This window comes from Phascolarctos cinereus, unplaced genomic scaffold (genome assembly GCF_003287225.1).
Source record: "Phascolarctos cinereus isolate Bilbo 61053 unplaced genomic scaffold, phaCin_HiC Scaffold_2;HRSCAF=192, whole genome shotgun sequence".
In the NCBI taxonomy this organism is placed as follows: domain Eukaryota; kingdom Metazoa; phylum Chordata; class Mammalia; order Diprotodontia; family Phascolarctidae; genus Phascolarctos; species Phascolarctos cinereus.
The window spans coordinates 200,229,180-200,257,095 of NW_027555625.1; the positions used below are offsets into that span (position 1 = coordinate 200,229,180).

The 27,916-nt window shown below is 35.2% G+C and overlaps 1 protein-coding gene across 1 annotated transcript in view; it reads right to left on the reverse strand.

Annotated features, from left to right (window-relative positions):
• Window positions 1-3,368: 3,368 nt before the first annotated feature.
• The window catches only part of MBOAT2 (membrane bound glycerophospholipid O-acyltransferase 2), a 171,528-nt gene continuing 146,980 nt past the window's right edge, over window positions 3,369-27,916 (reverse strand). The window contains exons 8-13 of the mRNA XM_020992692.2: window positions 26,075-26,267; window positions 21,199-21,302; window positions 13,522-13,586; window positions 12,802-12,934; window positions 11,473-11,624; window positions 3,369-10,258 (exon numbers count right to left, since the gene is read on the reverse strand). Of these exons, the coding sequence (XP_020848351.1) occupies window positions 10,033-10,258; window positions 11,473-11,624; window positions 12,802-12,934; window positions 13,522-13,586; window positions 21,199-21,302; window positions 26,075-26,267 (873 nt within the window). The 3' untranslated portion in view covers window positions 3,369-10,032. The remainder of the gene's footprint in view (window positions 10,259-11,472; window positions 11,625-12,801; window positions 12,935-13,521; window positions 13,587-21,198; window positions 21,303-26,074; window positions 26,268-27,916) is intronic.

Sequence of the window (27,916 nt, forward strand, 5' to 3'; positions counted from 1 at the left end):
CAGTCAGCTCCTTGAGGTTAAGGGATGGGGGTTTTTGTGTTTTGTAGTAGGCAGTTTATAAATATTTACTGACTGTTTCATTCCTATGTATTAATTAAACTAAGAAAAGGGAACTTGATGCATTTTGTTAGAAAAAGATCATTCATCTTATTTTCCAGAATATATGCTTCTAGCTGCAAACAAATAAGTGATATGAAATATTATAGTATCCATCTACAGAATATAAAAAAAAATATCATCTGCATTAAGCCGAGCTGTAGTGGTCTTTGGCCAGGCCCTGCTGTAACCCCACTAAGACTGGACTGCTGTATAGAGATAAGTACCTTGAGGGCAGTGGACATAGTAAGACTTTAACCAGGTGGGATCGTGGAAAAACAAGGTTGTAAAACAGAGGGGGTGGGGAAAGGGAGCAGAACAAACAGGATTGTTAAATAGACAAGCCTTAAGTCACATGTGCCATGTTGACAATTGACCAAACAAATCCAAGGTTGATATAGCATCCAGTATTTGGGGATAAATGCAATCACAGGGAAGGGAATAATTACTACTCTGAGTAGGCAGTAGCCTCACCTTGCACTGACTAATGTTAGATCTGGCCAATGAACAAGGTTCTACATGGGAAAAGAAAGAAGTACAGGGAGTCGGGTTTGCTGAATGCCACCGATCTTGCATTATATATCCTTCCCTTGTGTTTGAAGATTCACATAAGACCATTCCAGTTCCAGTTCTCAACATTAATTAGTCCTGACATCATGTCCAACTTTGTATTGGAATCAAAGTGTGGTAATCTTAACTGGACAAGAACTTATCATCAATGATTGAGTAAGTCAAGCAATCAAAAGGCATTTATTAAGCACCAACTATATGCCAGGCACTGTGCTAAACAATGGAGAAGGAAAAGCAAAAAAAAAATGTCTCTGCCCTCAAGGAACTCACAATCTAATTAATGGAAGAGACAACATGAAAACTACATACAACCAAGCTATATGCAGGATAATTAAGAAATCATCAACAGAGGGAAAGCAGTAGAATTAAAAGGGATTGGGAAAGGCTTCCTGTAGAAGGTAGGATTCTAGCTGGGACTTGAAGGAATCCAGGGAAGCCAGGAGGTAAAGATGAGGAAGGAGAGCATTCCAGGCGTAGGGGATAGCTAGAAAAAATGCCTGGAGCCAAGAGAGAGAGTGTTTTGTTAGAGGAATGACAAAAAAGCCAGTGTCACTGGATGGAAGAGTTTGTGTGGGGGTATGAAGTATATGACTGAAAAGATAGGGGAGAAGATAGGTTATAAAGGGCTTTGAACACCAAACGGGATTTTGTATTTGATCCTAAACATGATAGGGAGCCACTGCAATTTATGGGGGAGGGGAGTGGGGAATGTGATCAGATCTGAAATTTTGGAAAATCACTTTGGCAGCTTAACTGTGGACTCGAGTAGAGAGAAACCTGTGGAAAACAGATGAACCAGCAGGCTACTGTAATGGTCCAGGTGTGAGGAGATGGTGCCCTGTACCAGGGTGGCTGCGGTATCATAGGAAAGAAGGGAACATATTTAAGAGTTGTGGTCGGGGCAGTTAGGTAGCCCAGTGGATAGAACACTGGCTGTGGATTCAGGAGGACCTGAGTTCAAATCCACCCTCAGACACTCCCTGGGTAAGTCACTAAACCTTGATTGCCTTGCCAAAAAAAAAAGTTGTGACCAATGGAAATCAACAAGCTTTGGCAAAAAAAAAAATGGATAAGAGGGTTGGGGGGGGGTAATAGTGAGAAGTTAAGTATGTGAACCTGGGGCACTAAGAGGATAGGATGGTGGTTCCCTCAATAGTGATAAGGAAGTTTGGAAAAAGGAAGTGTTTGGGAGGAAAGACAATGGATTGTTTTAGACATGGCGAGTTTAAGATGTCTAATGGACATCCAGTTTAAGATATCCAATAGACAGCTGGAGATGTAAGACTGCAGATCAGCAAAGATGTTAGGGCTGTTAAATAGATTTGAGAATCATCAGCATAGAAATAATAATTGAATTCCTGGGAAGTGATGAGATCTCCCATTGAAGAAGCATAGAAGGAGAAGAGGGCCCAGCAGACAGCCCTGTGGGACACCTACAGTTTGTAGGCATAACCTGGATGAAGATCCAGCAAAGAAAATTGAGGAGCAGGGGTCATATAGGTAGGTGGAGGGTCAGGACAGAGTACTGTCCTGAAAAACCCAATGGAAGACAGTACTAAGGAGAAGATGATCAACAGTATTAAAGGCTGTAGAAAGGTCGAGAAGGATAAAGATTGAGAAAAAGCCATTAGATTTGGCAATGAAGAGGTCATTGGTTATTTTGCACAAAGTAGTTTTAGTGGAATGATGAGTTTGGAAACCTAACTATAGAGTTAAGAAGACAGTGAGAAGTAGAGGCATATATTGTAGATGTCTTCCTCAAGTTTGGCCACAAAAAGCAGGAGATAATGGGATGATAGTGGTGGTGGAAGAGTCAAGTGGGGGAGACATGAGATTTGTAGTAAGTAGGGAAGCAGGCAGTTGACAGGGAAAGACTGAAGTTAAGTGTGAGAGTGAGGATAAAAGTGGGGGCAATTGGAGGAGATGGGATGGAATGGAATTACTTGTGCAAATAGAAGAGTTTGCCTGAGAGGCCCATATACGTGGCATTCTGACAAAAATGTGGGGAAACTGAACTATAATTCTTTTTTGGCTCATACATGTGCTCAGTAACACTTGGGCAGTGTTATTTATGATTATAAAATACACATTATCTGCTGGTGTTTAAGAAATTGAAGTTCAGGGTTTTACTTGTTGGACAATTGTCTCTGGTGTAACTTTTTCAACTAGTTACTACTCCCATTTTTGAGTTGGACCAGATAGCAAAGTGATTATGTCCTGCTTGTGTCTCTTCATTCTCTTTACTTAAATAAAAACAAACAAAAAGGAACTGTCACCTTGTATTGCTGCAACTTAGAACCATACTTACAGAGGCCAGCTAGTCGATTCTGCAGATGATGAAACTAAGGCACAGGAACCTTACATAATTTGCCCAACATCAAAGTGATAGAAAGCATCAGAGGCAGGATTTGAACCCAGGGTCTCTGACTCCAGAGCCTGTATTCATTATATTGTATCACATAGTCTCTTGAATAAGTCTATGCCTTCTGATATATGAGCTTCAGTGAGAGGCATGACAATGCTGTATTCATCATTGTTCACGTTAGGACATGACTGATAAAATCTTTACTTAAAGAAAGCATTCAGTTATTTTTATATACCTGTTTAAGGATTCAGTGTGAGCCATTATGGTATGTTGAGCAGTCATTCATAAAAATGCATTAACCTAATTTTCTCAACTTTGAATTCTTGAAAAATATTCATGTTTTCAACAATCCCATTTTATTAAAACAAACATATCCAATTATACTTATGAATACATAAATTCACATATCAGATGATTATCCAGTGAATGGGATCAGTTATGATAACCTCAGGTTAAGTTTTTAAGCCTAGTAATAAGTTGAACAGAAAACTTTTCTGAAGGACTTTACTTTGCTGTTGTTAAATCAGAAGACTTTGAAATTAGTAAACATATTCAAATATTTTTAAACTACTGTTTAATCTATTTTAAAGACACACAAATTAGAAAAACATTTACATGTAAGTTAAAAACACCTTTAAAACATTGCAGTATGTTACCAGTGCAGCTTTGACAGAGACTAGAAATGGATAATTATTAAAATGACATCACAGTGTAACGAACAGTGGTATTTTAAATTTACCAATCACCAATACCTAGATTATGGATCTGTTGAAAAATAACATTTTTTTAAAAAATATATTTTGGAATAATAAAAATGAAAATCACAGACACCGTATTCTAATTTCAATAAGGGAAGGCAAGTGAAGGAATACTGTAAATATTGACTGCTAGAATTGTTAATTTCCCCCTAGTGAAAGGGTCTCTCTTCTGCAAAGACATAAAATTCTTTAAAGTAGAACCAAGGCAGGAATTACATTAATTACACATTCTAATTTCTCAAACTGAGTAATTTATTATAACATCCTCAGATCCCTGAATGAGTTTTTGCTTTCACTCCTTTTGTTTTCTGTTAGGCCCTTTTGAAGACAGAGATCATTCTTTTCTAGTTGATCTAATATAAATTTTGTATGCCAAATGAGTATTTGGTGATCAATTCTCTTTTCAAAAGGAAAAAATCTAGAAACAAGTTTATTCTTATAGACAACCTGTATAATTGCATTTAAAATATGCTTAAACTGAGGAATCTTATGAATCTTATGCAGATCAACAAAAATCTATGTTAGGAATTCTGACAGATGAATAACTGTTCCATTAAAGAGATAGCAAAGATTCTTACCAACTAGCTCCTCTGAGAGAGATAAATCTAGAGTAGAGATTATGCAGGAGCCAGATACTGTCCAGCAGATGGTAGCTTGTACCTCTCTCTTCATTAGAAGCACTTGGGCAAACCATTTATTTCCACTGCTTTGTAACTTCTGGTTGGCCATCCAATTTATAGTAGTAAATGTGTCCAAATACCATTGGAGAGATGGCTTCAAATAGGGCAAATGTGGTTTGACTTGGCCTTTACACAATAATTTCTACATTATATAGCTTGTTTTTTTTTTCTTTTAAAATTTAGTGGTAAAACATAAAATAAAAATTAATTTTAAGGTCATGACAAATAAGCTTTGAAGTAAAAATATGCACCGAGGCTGTATTTTGGAAATTATTTTCTTCCTCAAGTCCTACCCTGGGGTTTACATAATATTTAAAAAAAAACTATTAAAGTCATTAGGAACATTATATTAAAATCATTAACCAATGAAACTGAACAGGCTATTTCCATTACACACTAACAACCTAGATAAAAGCAGCTAAATCACTGATTATGAGGGCATGATTACAAAATACCAACATGGCAAATCTTTTTCTTTTAAAAGAATACTGCAATTTAAACAACTATAAATATATACTTTTATCACACTGTATATGCAAACATAAATAGGAGATGTGGGTCTTAAACTTTGAGACATCCTAGGCTCCAAATCCTCAGATTTTTGAGAGATAAATTTTTATTTTTCAAAGTAATTTTTTTCTTGTACTTCAGGAATAAACATTAATTTACTTGTGCAAGAAACAGACATAATTAAATACATATCCAATTAAGTCTTCCAGTTCTAATCTAAGATAATTATAAGGTAGTTAAGGGCAGCAAGGAATAATTTCACAGTGTTCCTTAAAATTCTATCTATAGTAAGTCTGATGTTTAACTTTTCAGCTTGGATGGATTTTTAATGACTGAGAAACCTCCTTAGGACATAGGTTTATAATAAAAACTCTGGACAAACCTTTAGCCAAAATCATAAAAACAGGCGCCATTCATACCACTTCCCTTTTATGTCATTTTTATCCTTCATGATAATACAATAGTTTGGAAAACTTATGAATGAATAATTACAAATAGTTGGTAGCAACAGGAAAATGAAATAAGTATATATTAGGAATGTATTAACTCTCCAGCTTTTCCATTTATGTTCAAAATAAGTGTATATAAATTACAAATAATAAAAATTAAATATTTAACCTTGCAAAAACCTTATCTCAAATTTTATCTAACATATGAATTTTCTGATTAAATTAATGGTAAATACTTAGTTTTATTCAAGTAAAGTACTGCTTGTAATTTGAAATATGATAAGATAGTTTAAAAATGAAATATGTCTTAAATAATTTATAATGAAATAATTTAAGAAACAATTAATTAACTGGTATTATATTTCCTGGGTAATAAAATAAGTAAATGGGAAGGGGGATAAAGGATATTTAAGTGTTACTTTTTTTTCTTTCCGATTTAAAATCATACAAGTATAAGAAAAAAAGCAGAGAAAGCAAGAGGAAAATCTGCCATGTTCTCATGTATACAATTTGGTATACTATTTGGGAATCATTTCAAGAGATCTATTCAGCAGAAATGCTACAATAACAGGCCTTTTGCTTCATTGGACTCAAGGATTTTTCCTATGTTACCATGACAACCTTTTGCACAGTTACAGCTCTATTTCATGGTATTAAATAAATACAATTATGACCATGGTCATGTTCTTACACATATCTACAGAACTTGCTTGTTGATTCCACCCATGGCACTCCAACCCCATCTATGTACATTGTGTCAGGATTTTGGAGTTGAAAAGGGACTAGGCTAATCAAACTCTGTAGTTTTATGGGTGAGTAAAAATCAAGAATCAGGTAAGTTAAATGACTTGCCCAAGTCCACACTGGTCATTAATCCAAGAACCAGGGATAAGAGCATAGATCCCCGTACTTTCAGTTTTACTAATACTGAGAGACAGCAATAATATAAATGAACTGTATTTCCTCAAGTGTTCTCTTGGCCACACATTTTCATAGGTTCAGAATATTCACAGCTGGAAGGGACCTTAGAACTCATCCAATTTAATTCCCTCATTTTACAGATGAGAAAAATGGTACTTTGGGTACACACACACACACACACACACACACACACACACACACACACACACACGCCAACCTTAATAGAGTAAAGACTCAAATGCTGATGACATGAGATGAAGGGACATGTTCTTTGTCAGACAAATCCATTTTCTCTATTACCCTTAATTACAAAGAAAATCTTTATTTTAAAGTTAGAGAATTGAACTGTGTAAAACAGTGATGGATTTTTACTGATTTTAATCAATATATTGATGACTGCTCGTTTAAATTATAATAGAAATTAACTATGATTTAAAAAAAAGGAGGGAACAGTAAGAATAGTTAAAGCATACACTAAAGGTCTAACATCCTCAAATCTAAACTGTGCGTTTGACATATTTTGTATGTAATCATCACAAAGTAAAATTATGAGCATATTTCACTCATGCCAATTTAAGAAATGAAAAAATAAAATCTAGCTGCACTATAATTGCAGTTTTTTTTAAAGCAAGTACCCATTAGAGTACAGTCCTCCAAAAGAAGTAGAAACAACACATTAATCTTGATAACATTTCACCAATAATTGATCAATCAACAAGCATTTAATAAGGTCTACTTATCGAATGCCAGGCACTGTGCTGGGGATACATATGGCATTAGTGCTCCTCTATTTTGACAGAGGATGAAATAACCTCTTTTATAGAGAAAAGTCAAAGCTAGAAATAAATTCACTGATCTTTCTGAAGCAAAAGCCTATGCCATAATCCCTCCTGGACCAGAGGAAAAATACTTATTTAATTTGGCAGGGGGAATCAGCCACTTGCATATTAGGTACATTTTATGCAAACTGAGAGACTGAAAAAGATTTTTACTTTTTTGGGGGGGGGGCGGCTAGGCAATGGGGTTAAGTGACTTGCCCAGAGTCACACAGCTAGTAAGTGTTATGTGTCTGAGGCTGGATTTGAACTGAGGTCCTCCTGAATCCAGCGCCGGTGCTCTATCCACTGTGCCACCTACCTGCCCGAGATTTTCACTTTTTGAGTGGCTATAATATTGTCACTTAAGCAGATGATGACCAGTGGACCTTATAAAATAGTTGCCTCCTAAAGGTGAGGGAGGCAGCCTCATGGGATGGAAAGAGGACTTAATTGGAAATACAGTTCTGGTTCTACCATTTATCATCTGTGTGACTTTGGGAAAAATCACTTTACCTTTCTGGACCTCAGTTTGCTCTCCTGTAAAATGAGAGCCTTGATTAGATGATCTTCCAGGGTGCCATCCAGCTCTGCAATCAAATTATGTCAAACTAAAATGGATGCTGATTATTTCCTTGAGGGCTAATAAAAAGAAAAGTATTTGAGCTTCCCCCTGCTCCCTACTTACATACAAGGCTGTAATCCAGTGCTTGTGCTTTCCACTAGCCAGAAATGTCTTAATAAAACCCATATCCTTACAGTTCCTCTTAAAGAGTGCATAGGTCCTCTGCTACATTCATCAATGAATGAAAACTCTTTTGCCAGCAACTTTAACTGGTCTTTCTATGTACATTCATTTCTGTCCTCCCGTATTATTTATGCATCTTAATTTCAATGTTTTCATTTTCCATTCTTTCCTGGGAAGTTCTCAGGACAGGGCCAGCCCCACCTACATTTCCAGACAGGTGTGAAACAAGGAGAAGTTTCAACAGAGACTGAGCCAAGGCAGCCTGTGATATTTCTAAGGCTAAAAAAAAAAAAAGGCAGCTCTACATTTTTGCTGATTAGGACCTGCTGAATGGCAGGTGTCTTAGCTTTCTTTGCTTTTCCAAAAAAGAAAAAAAAAACCTACCATACAACCCACCACTACTTAGTACATTCCTACATCACAGGCTATTTTGCCCTTCACTCAATTTGTTAATCATAATCTGTAAATGGTAACATATCAAAAAGAATTTGGAGAATGTGGAAAGTTTGCATTTAATAAAAATAAGGCAAAATAAAATGTCAGCTAAAAATAAAATGAAAACACCTCTTTCTTCCTTTTTTCAGTGGCTCAATACATTAAGAGCCCTGTGCACACTTATGCCAAATATCACATAGTTTAGGAACCTTAAATGATTTCGTGATGCTTCTTGCCAACTGTCCTTGTACAAAACTGATAATTCTGTGCTATTTTTTTTTTAGTCACAACTAAGATCAAATTAATGCAAAAGAATTGTGTGGCCCTTGGGAATAATGAGAAAGTTGTAGTACTTCAAGGGAATTGTAAGCACCTGAAAATGGCCCAAACTAAAACAAAAACATACTTTTGCACTACATTAAAAATCCAATTAAAAGGTGCTAAATGACAGCACTTTATACAATATCTAATAGTTCTAAATATTATTTATATAAGATTTTCTAAAGATGTGGTTTATCTTTTCTACCAACAGCCTTATATAAATCCCCTTAAACTTTTCAAAACATTAATTAGGCTGTTATATTTAAGAGGCAGACAATTCAACAGTTAGTTTAAGGGAACTTGCTTTTATACTTAACCAAGTGAAAATGTTTTACTTACTCCCATGATACTGTTTTAGCTCTATTATTTAAAAATCCTTTCCTAATTCTATAGGTTTTATGCCTGTTAAGCTTTAGTTTGAAAATTATAAAGAAATTTAGTTGTTAAATCTGTGAATATCATAAATACAATAATAAAATAAATTCAGACTTGTTAGGGGTAAGTAGCACTTCAGCTGAGCACCTGGTACTTAACTTGCAATATATTGATCTGGGTCCTATGATTGCCAACTTGTCTCTAATTGCAAAGTCCACTTAATGTTTTCTTCTTTTTTTAAAAAGTAAAAAAAACCTTAAAATATCAGTTTTGCCATATTTAAATTATAGGTTTAAGAAAATCTTCTTAGAAGGGATCAATCTGACTGATACAATATAATTAAAATCAGCCAATCTAGGCTACCTATATTTTGGCATTGGTAATGTTTACAATTCTGCAATCTACTTAAGTTGTTTTGAGATAACTGTAAGAAAACCCTCAAAATACTGAGATGTTTATTGCAATTTACAAACCATTTACAATGTTCTAATTAAAATTCTTCCTTCTAATTTCCTTTACAGCATTTAACATTAAATATCTGAAATCTGCTTTTTACACAAATATTAAAATACCATTTAGAAACAATTATTTCAGTAAATAGAGGGTTTAAGGCAAAGCATTCATCTGGAAAAGTTAAATTTCCCTCTCTTCATCTAGATCGACACAATTGTTTCTACCCCCTAGTGCCTTAGGATACACAACGTACATTCATCAAAGGGGCACACATATGACCCTATGGACATACGTTGAAGTCCTGAGTGCCCATTGAAATAATGGAAATATTTTCATATAAGGCATGACCCACAGGGACATGGCACAAGAGGGGTCAGTTCACTCTATTTGCAGTCTATTATACAAGATATTCCCTATATATATATATATGTCCTTTTTGTCACTTAATTTTGTTTCAGTTGAATACAAACCTCTGTAAAAGGTGCTAAAAGTGGTTTCTGAAAACATGAAAAATAGCCAGCGTAATATTCTCTCCATCATTGTTTTCGTGCCGAATATCTGGGAGATATTTTTTGCTGCTGACTGCCGATGTTATTTGTTGCTAAATAACTGTTCAGTCCCAAAGGACTTTCTTCTTCCTCTAATTTTTTGGACTGTGAGAGGTGGTCTTCTGGCTGTATTTTCTTTCCTCTGTTAGTTTTCTTTCCTGGTAACAATACCACTACCAAGATGCCAGTAATGTGAAGGCAATAATACCAGGAGCTAAATGGAAAAAAAAAATCACTTCATCAAATTGTGAGTTATTAATCATGCATAAATACATACTGTAGATATCATATCCAACTTCGGATGTTGCACAAAGTTCACTATTTTTCCCTCATGTTACTATAATTTGTAAGCTGTTGCTGCTAGTGGATATTTATAAAGTACTACTATGTTAAACCTAGACGGCATATAAGCCTGCTATTAAGTATCACATTCTAGTTCTCCATAAGGAACATAATGCTGTGACTTAATGTAGTAAATTAAAAACAAAAAATATACTCATGGGTAACTAGATCCCCTGAAAATTACTTCCAAGAATCTACATTACTCAAAGAAACGCTGAAAGTAGTAACTCAAAGGTATATTGTACAGTGACATAGTTGGCTATCAAAAAGTTTAACCCGGGCTGATTTTAAATATCAAAACTAATTTCTAACAAAATGGCAAGTAATTTTATGAAGGCTGTGCAAACTCAACAAATAATAAGAATGTAATATTTTGATAAGTTAGACAAATGGAAAAATAGACTAAAGAAAAAAAAATCCCTTTAAATATTGACATGATCTGAACCACATGCCACCAGGTACAAATGACATCATTAAAAGAACTTTGGAAACAAAACCCAGTCCTCACTACTTGAGCGTAGCTATAAAAATTTAACAATTTAGTTAAATAATTTCTCAGAGTAAGTTTTTTTTATTTCTCACACCTTATGATGATGGCCAGGAAAAAGGGAAACATATATCTGAGAAATAGTATTAATCATTCTTTGATTAAAAGGGAGAAAAGAGTTAAACATTCCATACAGGCAACTATAATTTTTATTTTTTAGTAAAATTAATTTCATCATTTGATTAGTCAGCCAACCAACTAGCATTTCTTAAGTGCCTGGTACATTCCAGGAACTGTGCTAAGCTCCAAGCCTTCTAAATCTTTCACACAATGGTCACCCAAGCTTTCTTCTCCTATCATCATGACCAAATGTTCATTTGAAAGGTCTGGTGAAAATCACTCTACCCAGAAAACTGACTCCCACCTTCACTTAAAAGTCCCGTCACATTTAAATAGAATAACTGATGATGTATCTAGATGTAAATAATGTGGCCAAAATGATTTATCTATTCTACCTCATTTCCAAGGAATTTCTATTAAAAATAAAAGTTTCCTTTAAAAAAAAACTCTACTGAGATATTTTTAAAAGATACACTTACCTGAAGAACAAAATGGAAGGTTTTATAGAGAGAAGTACAAATGGTACAACTGTGTAACTTATTGCTACTTGAGTTGCTATCCATGTTATAACATCATAAAATAATTTAACCTCTGGAGGTTTAATAAAGTAATGTCTAATGTTATTTCTCATCTGAAAGACAAAAATACAACAGCAAAAGTATTAGCTTTCTTTTGTAAATTACATTTTAAAACAAATGATATGCAGCCTAAGCTTGTCAAGTAATATTTATTGAAACATATTTCAGTACAATAGTTTTATCAACAAATGAAGAGCAACTACCTCTAAAGAAATTGTTGAGAAGAGTATTTCAAGGGCACAAAAACTCAAACTTTTTTTTTCAATTTCAAGGTGGTCATAAATCTAAAGATAATAAATTCTTAGAATTAAAAAAAATAACTGCTTATGTTTCACCTAGGGGTAGATGTGGTCATGTTTTATTTATATGGATACTGTATCTACCTTTCAAATAGGTTATTTAGGTCTATTTAATTGGACCAATGGTTCTCTGCCTTAGGGGCTGTCATGAAGCAGTCTATGTTTTTTTAAACACAGGTTTGACTGTGTTACTCTCTACTGCTCTTCCATTATTACTTCTCCATAATCTTTCCTCCCCACAAAGTGGTTGTGATTTCTTCCCTTCTCTGATCTCATTGCACTTTCATGCTGATCTTATGAGCTTTTTCTAATTTTATTAGATTAGTATCAAGTTGCAGAGGGCAGGGACTGTGTCTTATTTATCTTTTTTTTTTTTAATTTTTCCAACACCTGGTTAGTTCAATGCAACTTAATGTGTCAAGTTCCCAATCAATATTTGTTGAATGTGTGGATCTTGGCCAATTCATTTTCTTCCTTTCTTTCAAAATAAAATTAAGGCTTTCTGTCTCCAAGAGACAGTTGTATTTATTAACTCCACTCCACTGTGACTATTCATAGCATAGACTCTATAAAGTGGAAGCAGGGCTCCCTGTTTCAACTCTATTTTGCACTGGCTCCTCTCCTGTGGCTCTTCAAATTGGCTTTACATTTTTTTTTTAACGTGTGCAGCCCCCAGTAGATTTTAAAGTCTTTGTAGGCAGAGGTACTCCTCCTGTCCCATTTGATGTGGAGGGCACAGTGATCATACTGTTAATGGAGAATATGCCATTTGGTCAACTAGTAAGGTCAAAGCAGAGATATTTCTAGTTGGCTGTGTCATGAAGTGATCACTTGAAAGATATTTTAAAAAATGAAACTGAATTGTCATTTCAAACATCTTACAGGTAAAAATACACTGATTTTTTGAAACATACAATATCTAAGTACTCACAGTTCTTGCTGCTAATGTCATTACCATCCCTGTTAAAAATGTTAAGTAATATCCTGGATATACACCGTGCCAAATGGCTGAGAGGATGAAAGTTTGAATGGTCGGGCTAAAGGAGGCTCTTTCATAACAGACCCTGGGAACACAGAGGGAAAGATACACACATATATAAGAATAATAATGATGATGACAATAATACCAAATAAATGTCATATAATCATACATCATTCCTTATAGCTAAGCTGAATTTTTTTAGGGAATCCTAATAGACCAAGCACATTCTTCTATCAATAACTTGCTGTCACCCTGGGTAGCTTACTTAACCTTTAGGAAGGTCTAAACTTGGAAAAAATAATTTCTACCTATTTAATTAAATGCAGCATTCAGTGTATTGATGATTCTTACTTATTATGTAATTTTATTTACATTTTACAAAACGCTTGAATTCTAAATATAAAAAATATAAGTGGTAGATACATCTGTTCTTTCTATATTAATTATTTACTATTGCTAAGTTTTCTTTAAAAGAAGGTAATACTTCATCTCATCCTCAAAAATCAATACACTATTAAAGATCACCTTCATTTCACATGCAGAATAAGCTCTAATGCTATTTTAAAACATGGAAGACACTACTAATTTAGCCAAGGAGTAGAACTCAGCAGTTTTTAATGGAGAAAAATGTAAATGTCAACAAAGATTAGGTTGATAGGAATCACATACCTTTTAAGCCAAAGAGCTGTCTGAATATTCCAATTATCAAGAAACATTTTAAAACTTGTTGAAAACTGTAAGGAAAATGTTCTTATTACTTTGGACCAACAAAAATAATGGAGTTTCAAAGAAAGATAATATTAATTCATTTAAAATAATTTATGTATTTAATTAAAACATACCTTCATAACTATCTACATTGAAAATGAATTTCTATACAACTCATACCTGTAACTGGTGTAACTCTCTTCAGAGCACTGCAGCATGCTAATAATAGATTACTTAATACATTGGGCTCACTGCAAGCAACAATTCATTCAACAGGCTGCACTCCTCTGGACTTCTCCATTATGCCCATACCAGGTACCTTCTCTCTACCCCATCCTACCCTTGTACTAACCCCTTACTTTCCAGCTTGCTTTTTTTGTGTTGTCTTCTCCCTCGTTCCTTGAGGGCAAGGACTGTTTCTTTTTTGTATATGTATCCTTAGTGCTTAGCACAGTGCCTGTCACGTGGAAGGAACTTAATAAATCTTCAATTGATTTGCTATCAAATGTTTATTAAAGAGATAATCATCTATTAAATTCAGGTGGCATGCTTTTTTTTTTGATGTAGACTAAAAGTGCATTAGCTTTCTTGTCTGCCATATTAACTGTTGATTCACATAGTGGCTGTAGTTCACTAAAAAAAAACAACAACCCAGGTCCTTTTCAGCTGAATTACGGACTACTGGCTTATATTTGTAAAGTTGACTCTTTGAAACTGAGTAAAACTTTACATTTATTCCTGTTAAATTTAACTTTATTTGATCCAGCCTAGTTCCAACTGGCCAGTATTTTTTATATATTCTTTTTTTGTTTTGTTTTTGCTAGGCAATTGGGTTAAGTGACTTGCCCAGGGTCACACAGCTAGTAAGTGTTATGTGTCTGAGGCCAGATTTGAACTGCGGTCCTCCTGAATCCAGGGCCAGTGCTCTATCCACTGCACCACCTAGCTGCCCCATTTTTTATATATTCTGTCTCTGCCATCTACTGTATTAGCTATCTCCTTACCCTATGATCTGAAAATCAGATAAGTATGGCTTATATGCCCTTATCTCAGGCATTAATAAGAAATATGAAGTATTACTGATTCAAATACACATCCGTGGAGCACACTCCTTGGGAACTTCTTTCCAAGATGAAATCAAACTATTAACAACTTATTGTCATTTATCTGGTTCCAAATTCATTTAATTATTTAATTATTTCTTTTATTCTAAAATTAAGAAATGAAACAAGCTTTCCATAACTAAGTGGAACAGAAAAACTGAAATGGCATCTGATATTACAGATATCATGTACAACTTACTATTCCTTTCAAATATACAACAAGGTTATCATGTAACTTTCTCTGTTTTTTTTTTACCCTTCCCTCCCAAACTTTGAGATGGTGACTGTTTAGACACAAATCTGTGTATGTGTGTTCTTTTTCTGGATGCAAACAGCATCTTTCTTCATACGATCTTTGCAGTTAATTTGGGTATTTATAATACTCAGAATGACTTGGTCGTTCAAAGCTGTTCTTAAAACAATACTGCTGTTACCGTATACAATGTTCTCTTGGTTCTGCTAATTTTGCTCTTCATTTTTTGTGGAGGTCTCTCCACGCTTTTCTAAAATCATTGAGCTCATCATTTCTTATAGAAGAGTACTATTCCACCATTATATACCACAGTTTATTCAGCCGTTCCCCAAATGATGGGCATCCCCGCAATTCCCAGTTCTTTGTCACCACAACGAGAGCTGCTACAAATATTTGAAAACACATAGATTCTTTTCCTTTTTCCCTAATCATCTTGGGAAACAGATCTAACAGTGGTATTGCTGGGTCAAAGAGTACAGGCAGTTCAATAACTCTTTGGGCATAATTACAAATCTCCAAAATGGTTGGATCAGCTCACAGATCCACCAACAATGAATTAAAGTCCTAATTTTCCACATCCCCTCCAACACTAGTCACTTTTCTATCATTTTAGCCAATCTGATAGATACGAAATGATATCTCAAGGCTGTTTTAATTTGTATTTCTCTAATCAGATGATTTAGAGTATTTTTTCACATGACCAAAGTGTTTTGATTTCTTCATTGGAAATTGCTTGTTCATATCCTTTGACCATTTATCAATTGGGGAATGATTTCATCCTTATAGATTTGACAAAGTCCTTTTTATTTATTTGAGATATAAGACCTTTATCTGAAGAACCGTCTACAAATTTTTTTCTCAGTTTTCTGCTTTCCTTTTGATCTTGGCTACATTTGTTTTATTTGTACAAAAAGTTTTTAAATTTAATGCAATAAAAATTATCCATTTTATATCTCTCAATGCTCTCTATCCCTTGTTTGTTCATAAATTGTTCATCTATCCATAAATCTGATAGGTAATATGTTCCATGTTCTTCAAATTTTCTTGTAATATTTCCCTTTATATCTAGGCCATGTGTCCATTTTGGCCTTATCTTGGTATATGGTGTAAGATATTGATCAAATTTATTTCATTATAAACAATGTCTAGCTCAAATCTATTTTTTCCAAAAGAAGAGCATGAAACATATTATCGATTGCTTTACTAAAATCTAGTTTAACCACAACTACAGGATTTTACCAGCTTAGTAACCTTGTCAAGAAATGAAATAAGGCTAGTCTGGTATATGTGGCCTATTCTGGATGATTCCATGCCAATTCTTCCTTTTCATAGCTTCCTTTGTAAGATATGTAGTGATTAGTCTTTTAATAATATGTTCCACAATTTTGCCAGAAATAAAAATTTCAAGGGCTGTTAGAGACTTCTTTATCACCTAGTAATTGAAGAATGGCTCATCTCAGATGTAAGACACCTAAATATATAAATCTATTCAACAATAAGCCTCACCTGAATGTTAACCTGCTTATTACACCTTTACCATGGTTTTAAGAGTAGAGTCAGAAATTCAGGCTCTTAACAAAACAAATGGCACTTTTGTTCTTTGTTTTGCCCTGTTGCCCCTTATGAACTCATGAACATCTGTGTAGAGGACTAAACCCCCTGGGTTCTGGGTAAGTTTCTCAAAGCTTAGATAAGGACAGGGGAGTAAGCATGGGAATCCCCCAGCTTCAGCCTCTCCCAGCAGCAGGGGTTACAGGCATAGGCCACCATGCAGCTTCAAATTTGTTTTCTTGTGTTGCATAGTCCTTTCTGCTTATTATTTACTAGTATATTAGAGACATATGAGGCCATGGGTTTTATTGAAAACTCATTTCTTGAATTTTGTCTCCTGAGAACTCTAGATGTCATTACTGCTATTTCTTTTTTTGACATTGCAGCTACTCGTTATGGTCTCTAGTTTGGTTCATATAGCTGATAGGTGTAAGCATATCAACAGAACTGTTCGGTGGAAAAACTTCTGGATTTGGAGTCAGAAAACACCACTACCTGTACCTCCAAGATCTTTCATTTCTTGCCCATGATGCTGTCATCTTCTAGGTTGCTCCTCATGGCATCATTGTGCTCATATGAATCACAAGAAGTGTACAGTAATCATTCATCAGGTTAAGTCTTGGGCATCTCTGTTCCCTCTCAGATATACATCCTTCGAAGACTTCTCTGAATGTTATCGGTGGATGAAGAGCTGCCCAGCTATCCGTTAACAGGGAATCACCGACCATCAGTCCTCCTCACTTTTTCGTCTGATCCTTAAGGAATAAGCTTTCACCAGAATACTTCCCTCTGGGTTTTAAAGCCTGTCATAACTTGGCCCTTCACTGCATTTCCAGGCCTTCTGACATCTTTCCCCGCCCCACGTGTTCTATGATTCACTGACACTGGCCTTCCTTGCTGTTTCTTGCACATTCTTGCACACACCATTTCTTGAACTGGCTGTTCCCCATGTCTAGAATTCTTTCACACTCACCTTAAACTCCTACTACAGGAAGTCTTTCTTGATCTCCTTAATGCTATTGACTCTCATCTGAGATTATTTCCATCTTATCCTATCCATATCTTGTTCATAAACAGTTCTATGCATGTTATCTCCTCAATTAAATTGTAAGTTCCTTGAGGTCAGGGACTGTTTTTGCCTTATCAAAAAAAATCCCTAGTGCTTAGCACAGTGCCTGGCACATAGCTGGCACTTAACAAATGCTTGTTAACTTGATTTGGCTAGTGGATTTACTTTATTATTCCTTATAGGGCATGTGGCTGCTTCCTCTTCTATGGGAAGAACCTCAACTAGTTTCTTAGATTCAAGTGTTCAAGGTTCTTTCTCTTTTTTCTGTGTAACACTGTTCACTGTCCTCCAAATTTCTGTTTTGTTTTTTCTTTGTATGCACCAAGACACATACTTAATAAACTCGTGTTGCCTGACTGGTATAGGATAGGATTCACCTCTGTACTTTCAGATCCTTTCCCCTCATGATTTTCATACTGAAGCCCTTCTTTTTTGTTTTAAGGGATACTTTTGTTAACTCTGAAAGACAGCAGGGAAAGAGGCAGAAGATTTTGAGAGAAGACTGAAGTTCAACTCAGAGCTTACAGGCCCAATAAGTGGTCACTCACTGTTTTGCCTGAAGACTTCCCATCAATCCACTCATTCCTGAGGCTGTCCATTCCTCTTTACTAGAGTTCTAATTTCTACTAGGTTTATCCTGACATCAAACCTAAGTCTGACTCTTTGCATCTTTCACCCATTTTTTTCTGACTCTTCCCTCTGGGGCCAAAAAAAAAATTAAAGTCTAAACCTGCTTCCACAGCACAGCCCTTCAGAAATCTGAAGACATCTATTATGTCTTCCTTGAATCTGTTCTTCTTCAAGCTAGATGTCCCTAGTTCTTCCAGCTGATCCTCATATGGCATGAATTAAAGGCTTTTTACCATCCTGATTTCCCTTCTCAGAACACTCTCCAGGTTACTGAAGTCCTTCCTAACTTGTGACATCTGGAGCTGAACAACAGATATAGTCTGATTTAGGTAGAGAACAGTGTAATTATCACCTCCTTATTCCTGGAAGTCCAAGACTGTATTGATTTTTTCAAGTGCCATATCACAAGGTGTACTCATATTGAGCTTACATATCCACTCAAAATTCTAGATCTTTTGTCAGACAAATTGTCATCTAACCAATCAATACTTTGCTCAGCTTAAACTTGTGAAGAAAAATTTTCAAGGCTAAGTATACATTTGTACAGCAGCTAGGTAGCACAGTGGATAGAGTACCAGACCTAGAGTCAAGAAGATTCATATTCTCATGAAGATGAATTCAAATCTGGCCTCAGACACTTACTAGCTGTGTGACCCTGGGCAAGTCACTTAACCCTGTTTGCCTCAGTTTCATCATCTGTAAAACGAGCTGGAGAAGGAAATGGAAAACTACTCCAATATCTTTGCCAAGAAAGACCTCAAATGGGATCACAAACAGTTGGACACAACTGAAAATGACTGAACAACTGAACATTTATCCATATTGAATTTTATTAAATTCAGCCCAGTGCTCTAACCTATCAAATTCTTACTGAATCCTTTGTCATCCAGTGAGTTAGGAATCACTTAGCTTTATATCAACTGCAAATTTGCTATACATAGATGTCTTTATCCAACTTACTGTTAAAAATATTAAACATCATAGGGTGAGCTTAGATCCCTGGAGACCTTCCAAACTGAAGTTGAACCACTAATAACCACTCTAGTCTGGACATTCAAATAGTTCTACATCTACCAAATTTTAAATATTGCCTAGTCCAATGGATCTCAAAATTTTTCAAAGTGGTAGACCCCTTCAGAGTAAGCAAAAATTGTGCAGAACTCCTATGGTGATATCCTCTAAGATTATTATTATTTTTAATTACTATTAATAAACAACTTAAAGTTCATTTAAAAATATCTACATTAGTACCCTGAACTACTCATTTAGTAACGCCATCAAATAAGATAGAAGGTTAGTCTGGTCTGACCTGTTTTTCATGAGCAATAATAGCTCTTTGTGATCATCACTTCCTTTTCTAAATATTCACTGACCATCTTTTTATTAATTTATTCTAGAATTTTGCCAGGAATAGAAATCAAGGTCAGTAGTTTGTAGTTTTCAGATTCCACTTTTTTTTGGGGGAAAACTGGACATTTGTCTTTCTCCAGTCTTGATGTGCACCTCTTCTATTCTCCATGATCTTCTGAATATCACTCAGTATTCATATCTGTCATTTTTCCAGAACACACGATTGTGGTTCCACTGGGCCAGGTGACCTGAGTTCAATAAAGACAGTTAAGTGTTGTCTTACTATCTCCTTACTTATTCTATCAGCCACTTTTGTTCTGTCCTTTTCAGATCAAGGGTCATTCTCAGTGGAGAAAAGAGCAGCAAATTAAAAGTAAAACCGATTTGTTTTCTTTCTGTTGTCAGTTTTCATTGTCCTCTCCACCCTGAATAGTGGTCCTCTCTCTTCTATGATCTTCTTCTTTTCCCCAATATAACTTAAAAAACAATACAAAATCCTTTTTGTTACCTTGGCTTTTCTTGCCTAAATTTACTCTGAGTTTTAGCACTCCTGGTGCTGTCCTTAAAGGGCAATGCTAAGCTTTCATACTGATCATGGTATCTCCTTTTGTTTCCATTCTCTATATAGATCTGAGGTGGATGATGAGTCCTCTGTGCAGCTCCAACTCCCATCATTATTCCTCTTTACTGGATTTCTTCTCTTTGTGGTCACTCAGTCTGTCAGTAAGCATTTATTAAGCACCTATTACCTGTAAGGCACCGTGCTAAGTGAGTGCTAGGGTTATAAAAGGGCACAAAAGTTAGTCCCTGCCTTCCCATGCTTCCTGGGTTGTTTTCCTTTGTAGATATTTAGTCTATGGGATTCCTCCTTTCTGTTGAACTCTTTGATATCTGCTCTTCCAAAATCAAGGGAGAGGCCTAAGGAAATAAGGGAAAGTTTGGAATGGTTGCTATGGAGAGGATGACAGTAACTCAGGGAAGAATAAAAGGATGTGCGTGAAGCCTTGAGAGCCCAGGTGAGTCTGAAATAACAATTCTGTAACTGACCCAGTCACTACAATTTCTTGTAAATCAAGCAGCGTATGAGTAGAAACCAAGAAGGCAGATCATGGAGGTAAACTAGGTTTGGGATTTGGCAAAGCATGAGCACAGGAAGAAGCAAGAAACAGATTCAAGGGTAAAGGATAATGCAGATGAGGGAATGGAAAGAACATTGAATGGAGAGTAAGCAGACCAGACTGATCATCCTATCTCTGTATTTACTAGCTGTGTGACCTTGGGCAAGTCAGATCACATCTGAATCTTATTTTTATCAGATATAAAATAAGGAGGCCAAGGTTCCTGCTTGCTTTAAGATGTACACACACATGTGCATGTGCACACGTACACAGACACACAGAGTTTAATGTTAGTTTTATTTCATTATAACTCTCTTTACGTTTTACTACTGAAGTGACATGCTGGTAGGCAATGCCTGTGAAAATGAATTAATGTGTCCTTTTGCCCTCTAGAGGATGAATTAAAATTCATGCATTTCAGTATTGAATTTTACCAATGACTCACAAACTACATATCTTCAAATAGTGTTATTAAAAACTTCTATTCCACACTTGGGATATTAGAACTTAAATAAGACTGTTTATATGAAGTATTATATAATAGACCACTAATCATTTACCTACCTCTATTTGCTGGATTCTCAAATTGGAAATTAAGTCCCAACGTTCTTCTCCATTTTTATCATAGCCCTTAAAACCAAATCCAGCTGCATTGTTAATAGCATCAGCTGTATTGGAACAGAGTCAAGGAAAAATAGTTATTGTTACTAGTGGCCATATTATCCCAAGCAGGCTTTAACATTGTACACCATTTTTTCAAACCACATTTTTACAGACATACACACAAAATCTAAAGTTATTCTAATTTTGTTTCATTATGATGCTTACATTTTACTGTTGAAATGACACGCCGATAGGCAATGTCCTTGGAAATGAATGTAGTTCATTCAAAATGTATTTTAGGAACAGTAAAACATATGAATGAGTTGCTAGAACACAATTATTTTCATTTTGTACTTTATTATGCCTCAGCCAATCTAGTTCACGTATGAACTGTCCTCGATATTTAGCATATACAGTCTTTTTCATATAATTTTAGTTTTATACATTTACTTGAAAAGCAACAGAGGAAATTGATGCCTCAAAAGGTCTATTTGCCAACAAATCATGCAAGAGAAAACAATTCAGAGAATATGTGTCACTCAACTTTTTGTCTAACGTATGTGACTCTAGTGTTCATTAAACAGTAACAAAATAATATAATTTGCATATATATATAGTACTATCTATATAAACAAAATAATAGAAGATATGTATATTGATAATAATGTCTATTTAATGTTTTATGTACCTGATAGCTATTACCACCCTACTTGATCTTAGTATATCGAAAAGGTATTTTAAAAAGATGTCTTGGAAATAAGAGAAAATCAGAAATAGAATATAACATTTTGACAGACTAAACAATAATTTGCTAATATGTTACCTATATAATCTTAGGCAAATCATTTTGCCTCTGGGCTTCAAAGACACATAGATAAAGCTCAAAGGAATCTTAAAAGGCATCTAGTACATTTTTCCAGAAGAAGAAACTGAGTCCTAGAGAAGTTAAATGACTTTCCCAAGGTTGTAGTGAATGGCAGAAACAGAACTGGAACTTAGGTCATGGAATCATAAGTTTAGAGATGGAGGGGACCTTCCTTAGAGGCCATTGGAATTCAGTCTCTTCATTTTGCAGTTGAAGAAACTGAGGCCCAATAAGGCTGTGACTTTCCCAAGGTCACATAACTATCAAGCAGAAGAACTAGGACTTGAAACTGGGGTCTTATAACTTCAAATCCAGTGCTCTTTCTTATTTTGTTTGTTTGGGGTTTTTTGGCAGTTGGGGTTAAGTGACTTGCCCAGGGTCACACAGCTAGTAAGTGTCAAGTGTTTGGTCTGAGGCTGGATTTGAACTCAGGTACTCCTGACTTCAGGGCTGGTGCTCTATCCACTGCACCACCTAGCTGCCCCCCAGTGCTCGTTCCATTGCACAGTACTGCCTTTAGTTTCGTCATCTATAAAATGAAAGGAACAGACTAGAAGATCTGTAAGGTTCATTATAGCTTTAAATATATAATCCTATAAATAGTCAGTAAAGAGGTCAGGAGTAAAGTAAGCTTAGGCTATAATATGTAAACCAAATTCAGATAAAACAAAAATAAAATGGTAGTCAGTCACTATCTTAATGAAAGCCTTTCCTTGCTCAAGTTCACACCTATCCCACAAATGAATAGCTGGGCCTTTTCTGAACTATCTCAGGGAGCACAATTTAAATATTGGTTGTTACTGGGACCATAATTACGATGGGAAAGCCAATATTGTTAAAGAGCACTGAATTTGGAAACATGAGGACCTAGATTCAAATCCCATCTCTTCTGCTTAACTACCTGCATGATTTTGGGCAGTGAGTGGGGCCTTCTGACCGAGTCCAAGTTTTACAGAACAAATCCTATCCTTAAGGGGATTTGTTCTGTGAAGTTTGGATTCAGTCAAAAGGCCACATTTGAGGACCTAGAGGGCCACATATGGCCTCGAGGCTACAGATTCCCCATTCCTGGGCAAGACCCTTAACTTTCTGGGACCTCATTTTCCTCATCTATAAAATGGGGGCACTGGAATGATGTTTGAGATCCCTTCCAGATGTAAATCTATGATCCCACGAGCACCTACAGTGGGACTTGGTAGCAAGAGCACTTAAATGCTTCTGGGCTTCAGTTTCCTCAATGGGATTCCTCCAGTAGGATTGGACTAGTTAAGATATAGCATTATACTAAGTATGCATTAATTGCAGCTGCATTTCTAATCAGTATTACTTTTTAAATATTAATTGGTTTTTCTTGAGGAAAAAGTGGAAGAATCTCCTTATTATAGATAATTTTTTATTTATTCTTCATTTCCCAAAGGCCATAAATTTAAAAATGAGTTTTGTTAACCATTCTGCAAATATTTTTATCATTAGTACTGCAATAATTAAGAAAATGCTGATAAAACAGAATCTCATTTTATAAAACTACAATGACATTCATCTAGATTTCAAAGTTCTTTATGAAGATTAACAGATGCTCCCAACATTTCCAAAAGTTAGCTGTATTACTGATACTGATAAGTTTGAAACTATTAAGAGGCCAGCCTCACAGAGCATTGTCAGATAACCTACAGACTGCTCATCTCCTTAAAAATCCTGTGTTCTGACAAATGGGCCACACTTCTTGTAGAAGCCTTAGCAGCATTACAGGATATAGGCAAATGCTCAGTCCTAAATCAAAGTCAATATTTACTTTAGGTAACAGACCAGACTACATTAATATGCTGCCTGCAAAGATGACAATTTTAAAAAGTTGTCAATTTTGGATATTTTTAGGAATCATTGCTGTTGAAAACCATGTTAATAACATTAAATTCTACAAAAACCAAAAAAACCTTTAAAAATACTGTAAAATCCTTGTGAGACAACAAAGTATTTTAATCTATCATTAACTTACAAAAATTAAAATAATAAGTAAATTCATTTGTTTGTTAAGAAGAATGGAAAAAGTTGACTTCTAAAGACAAATCATATGCTTACTTCACAGAGTAAGAATAAACCAGATACTAAATGCAAATCCAAAATGGCCTACAAATTACCTTAGCCCTCTACCAGGTTAATATGTTGATTTGTTTATTAATCCATGTAGGATTTATTAAAGATCAATCCTGTGTGAAGCCAATAATAGTTTCTCTAAAGACATTAATGAACTGGATGTTAGGACTGATTTCTCAGCCTTCAGGAAAAAGTTCTGGAGGTATGGACTTTCGGGAACCATAGTTCTGACATACAGTGTGAGTTTTTCTCCCTTCAGCTTACTGAGCCTTCGAAGAAGGGGTGGGCAGGGGAACTCAATATTCTGAACTACATTTCCCAGAAGTTCATGCTGCCAGGTCCTAGAATCTTTCCATACCTATAGGGAAATTAGTCTGAATATCAGGTATACAAAGATAAAAAAGAAATATCTTGTCCTCTGTGAATTTATAAACTAACTGGGGAAATAAAAATAAAGCACAGAAGAAAATAATTATAATGCAAAGTAGTTGAAATTTGCACAGTGCAAGCACAGGATCAATATCTTATGATATAAGACAACATTACTACAAGTAGAACTTCACTTGGAAATTGCAAAGGAAAAGGTTTTTGCTGAAATGTGCCATCTTCTTTAGTAGCATCTCTTTATGGAGAAAGATGGTAGGTGAAAGAAGAATGACACTCATCATTCACTCTCTACTCAATTTTAAGGAATAATTAATAAGTAAGCCCATTTAGCTATAAGTAATAATGATAACTTTAAGGTTTGTGAAGTACTTTGCAAATATTATCTCATTTGATCGTCACAGTAACACTGGGAGGAAGGTGCTATTATTATCATCATTTTACAGATGAGGAAACTGAGGCAGACAGTGTTGTTAAGTGATTCACCCAAAGTCACAAAGCTACTAAGTGTCTGAGGCCAGATTTGAAATCAGGTCCTTCTGACTCCTGGTGCAGTACATCTACTATGCCATCTAGCTATTACAGCCATTAAGTTTACTATATAATAAAGCTGAATAGCTAAAATATGGTCTATTAGTGCATAAGTAAAACACTCTTTTAAAGAACAATAAATATATTTTTTATAACTAGGCATTTATTACAAATAGAAGGATAACATCCTGAATGAAGAACAACTTTAGATATAAAATAATAAATGGCATATGAAAAAATGAGGCTTATAGGGTCACGGCTTGAAAGAACCTGAAAGGTCATCGAATCCAACCTTTGAATTTTATACATAAGCAAATTGAGACCCAGAGAAGGCAAGTGACTTGTCAAAGAACACACTGGTTTCGAGTGGAAAAGTCAGACAAGCCTAAGGGGAAAATACAGTTTTATTTATTAAGTCACCTAGTGGCTATTAAAGTTAATGTTTTCCTTTAGTCACTAAAAGACAGAAGACAGAAAGAAGACTATGACCAATGGTGCACAAACATTTTATCACAAAAATTTTTGCTTAAATTTCAAAATTGAAAATTTTTTGGGTAGCAAATCAAGGGAAAGTTGCCAGTTTATTTGGCAATAGTTTGGCCAATCCAAATTGAATATCTAAACACTAAATTACAGTAAATTCAGTTTAATAAGTCAATCAGAAGGAATAAGCTTAAATACAAATGTCCAAACTTCCTTTACCATGTTGTAAAAATGAATCCAAACCCAAATGAAATCATGTTCTGACTAGAAACCTGGGGAAAAGCTATTTTTTTTAAAAGAGTTGTTATCAGGCTCTGAAATTAACTCAAAACAACTGTGAGAACTCATTTTTACAACATATAATTTACAAGGACCTCACATCTGCTATGGATCTAATTTAAAATGAAATAACTCTCATCATCCTCAAGATGGCACTCTCAACCACAAAATACACTGACAAATAGCTTTAATGTTACTTACCTAAAGTCCAAGCAAAATAATATTTGGGTCTGGCGGCCATGATTGAGACGTATAAGTAGATAACCTTTGTTGGCAGTGAAGCTGTAGCTTGAAAATGATCATCAATGTTGTATTCTACAGGTAATGTTTTGGAGACAGTCAAATGAAATAATAAGGAAAGCCCGCAGATTAAGAGCTTCTGCATTACTGCAATCTGAAGCGCACAAAGCAAAGAAAGATTTAGCAAGTTACATCAACTCTCTGGGATGGAAAGAATATAAAAGCCTTCTAAAAATTATACAAACATGAATTAGATTCTGTTACCAACATAGATGCCAGAACTGTAGGGAAACAACCAATGGCACATAAAAGAAAAAAAAAAAACCTCAGTTTTTCATATACGTATAATTAATTAGTCTATGAGGACAATATTGAGACTACCCAGAAATCAAATTCCTACTCTTCTTCTCCAATGTACTCTTCAGGAATTACTTTTGTAACTCCTTTAACAGCACTTTTTAAAAGTGCTCCTTTTGAAAATAATAAATGTTGGAGGGGACATGGAAAAACTGGGACACTAATGGACTGTTGGTGGAGTTGTGAACTGATCCAACCATTCTGGAGAGCAATCTGGAACTACACCAAAAGGCTATCAAACAGTGCATACCCTTTGACCCAGCAATACCACTACTAGGTCTGTATCCCAATATTTATAGCAGCTTTTTGTAGTGTCAAAGAATTGGAAATTGAGAGGATGCTCATCAATTGGGGAATGGCTGAGCAAATTGTGGTATTTGATTATAATGGAATGTTGCTGTATTATAAGAAATGATGAACAGGCAGATTTCAGAAAAACCTGGAAAAACTTATATGAATTGATACAAACTGAAGTGAGCAGAACCAGAAGAATATTGTGCACAGTAAAGCAATACTGTATGATGATCAACTGTGAATGACTTAGCTATTCTGAGCAATACAATGATCCAAGACAATTCTAAAGGACTCATGATGAAAAATGCTATGTGAGTTCAAATTTGAGGTCAGTTGTTTTTGTGTAACACTGAGCAAGTTAATTAACTTTGCTGGATCCCTGAATTAAGCAATTTACCTAGGTCCCTTCTAACTCTTTAACAATCTACGAAAAAGATTTATCCCAGGCTGCTTACTCCTCTGGAATTTCTATGTCAACATACTATATTGATCCAAATATGAAGATACTATGTCCCATGCATGTGTTAAGGTCATTCAAAGTTCTTTTTTTTATGGAATGGAACCATGGAAATTGATTTATTGATGGATCCTGATCAATGTTAAGTCAAGAATAAAACAAGAAGATATACATACACCAAAAGTGTGTGCCACTATAATGGAAGATGTCCAACCCAATTCAGTCTTCAATAAGCATGTGCAAGACACTACTTAGGTACTGGAGATACAAAGATCAAGTGAGAAACAGTCTTTGAACTCAAGAGGCTTATGTTATTCTTGTTCTATACAAACAGGTATGTATATAACATATATTGATCCTTCTATGTGTGTATATGTGTATGTGTATATGTATATGTACATATAGTGAAAATTGAGGAGATTGGGAGCATTGACAACTAGAGAATCAGGGCAGATTTCCTGTAGGAGGTAGGCACATGAGTTGAGCCTTGAAGGAAGCCAGGAATTCTGTGAGGGATGGAGGAAAAGAGAGATTGAATTTCAGGCAAAGGCAAAGACCTGTGAAAATGTAAGGAGATAAAAGAAGGAATGCTCAGTTTGGAAGAAAAACAAATTGGGCTAAACTGGCTGACACATAGCACATGAAAGGGAATAACATAAAACATGGCAAGAATAATAGACCTACTTTGTGAAAGG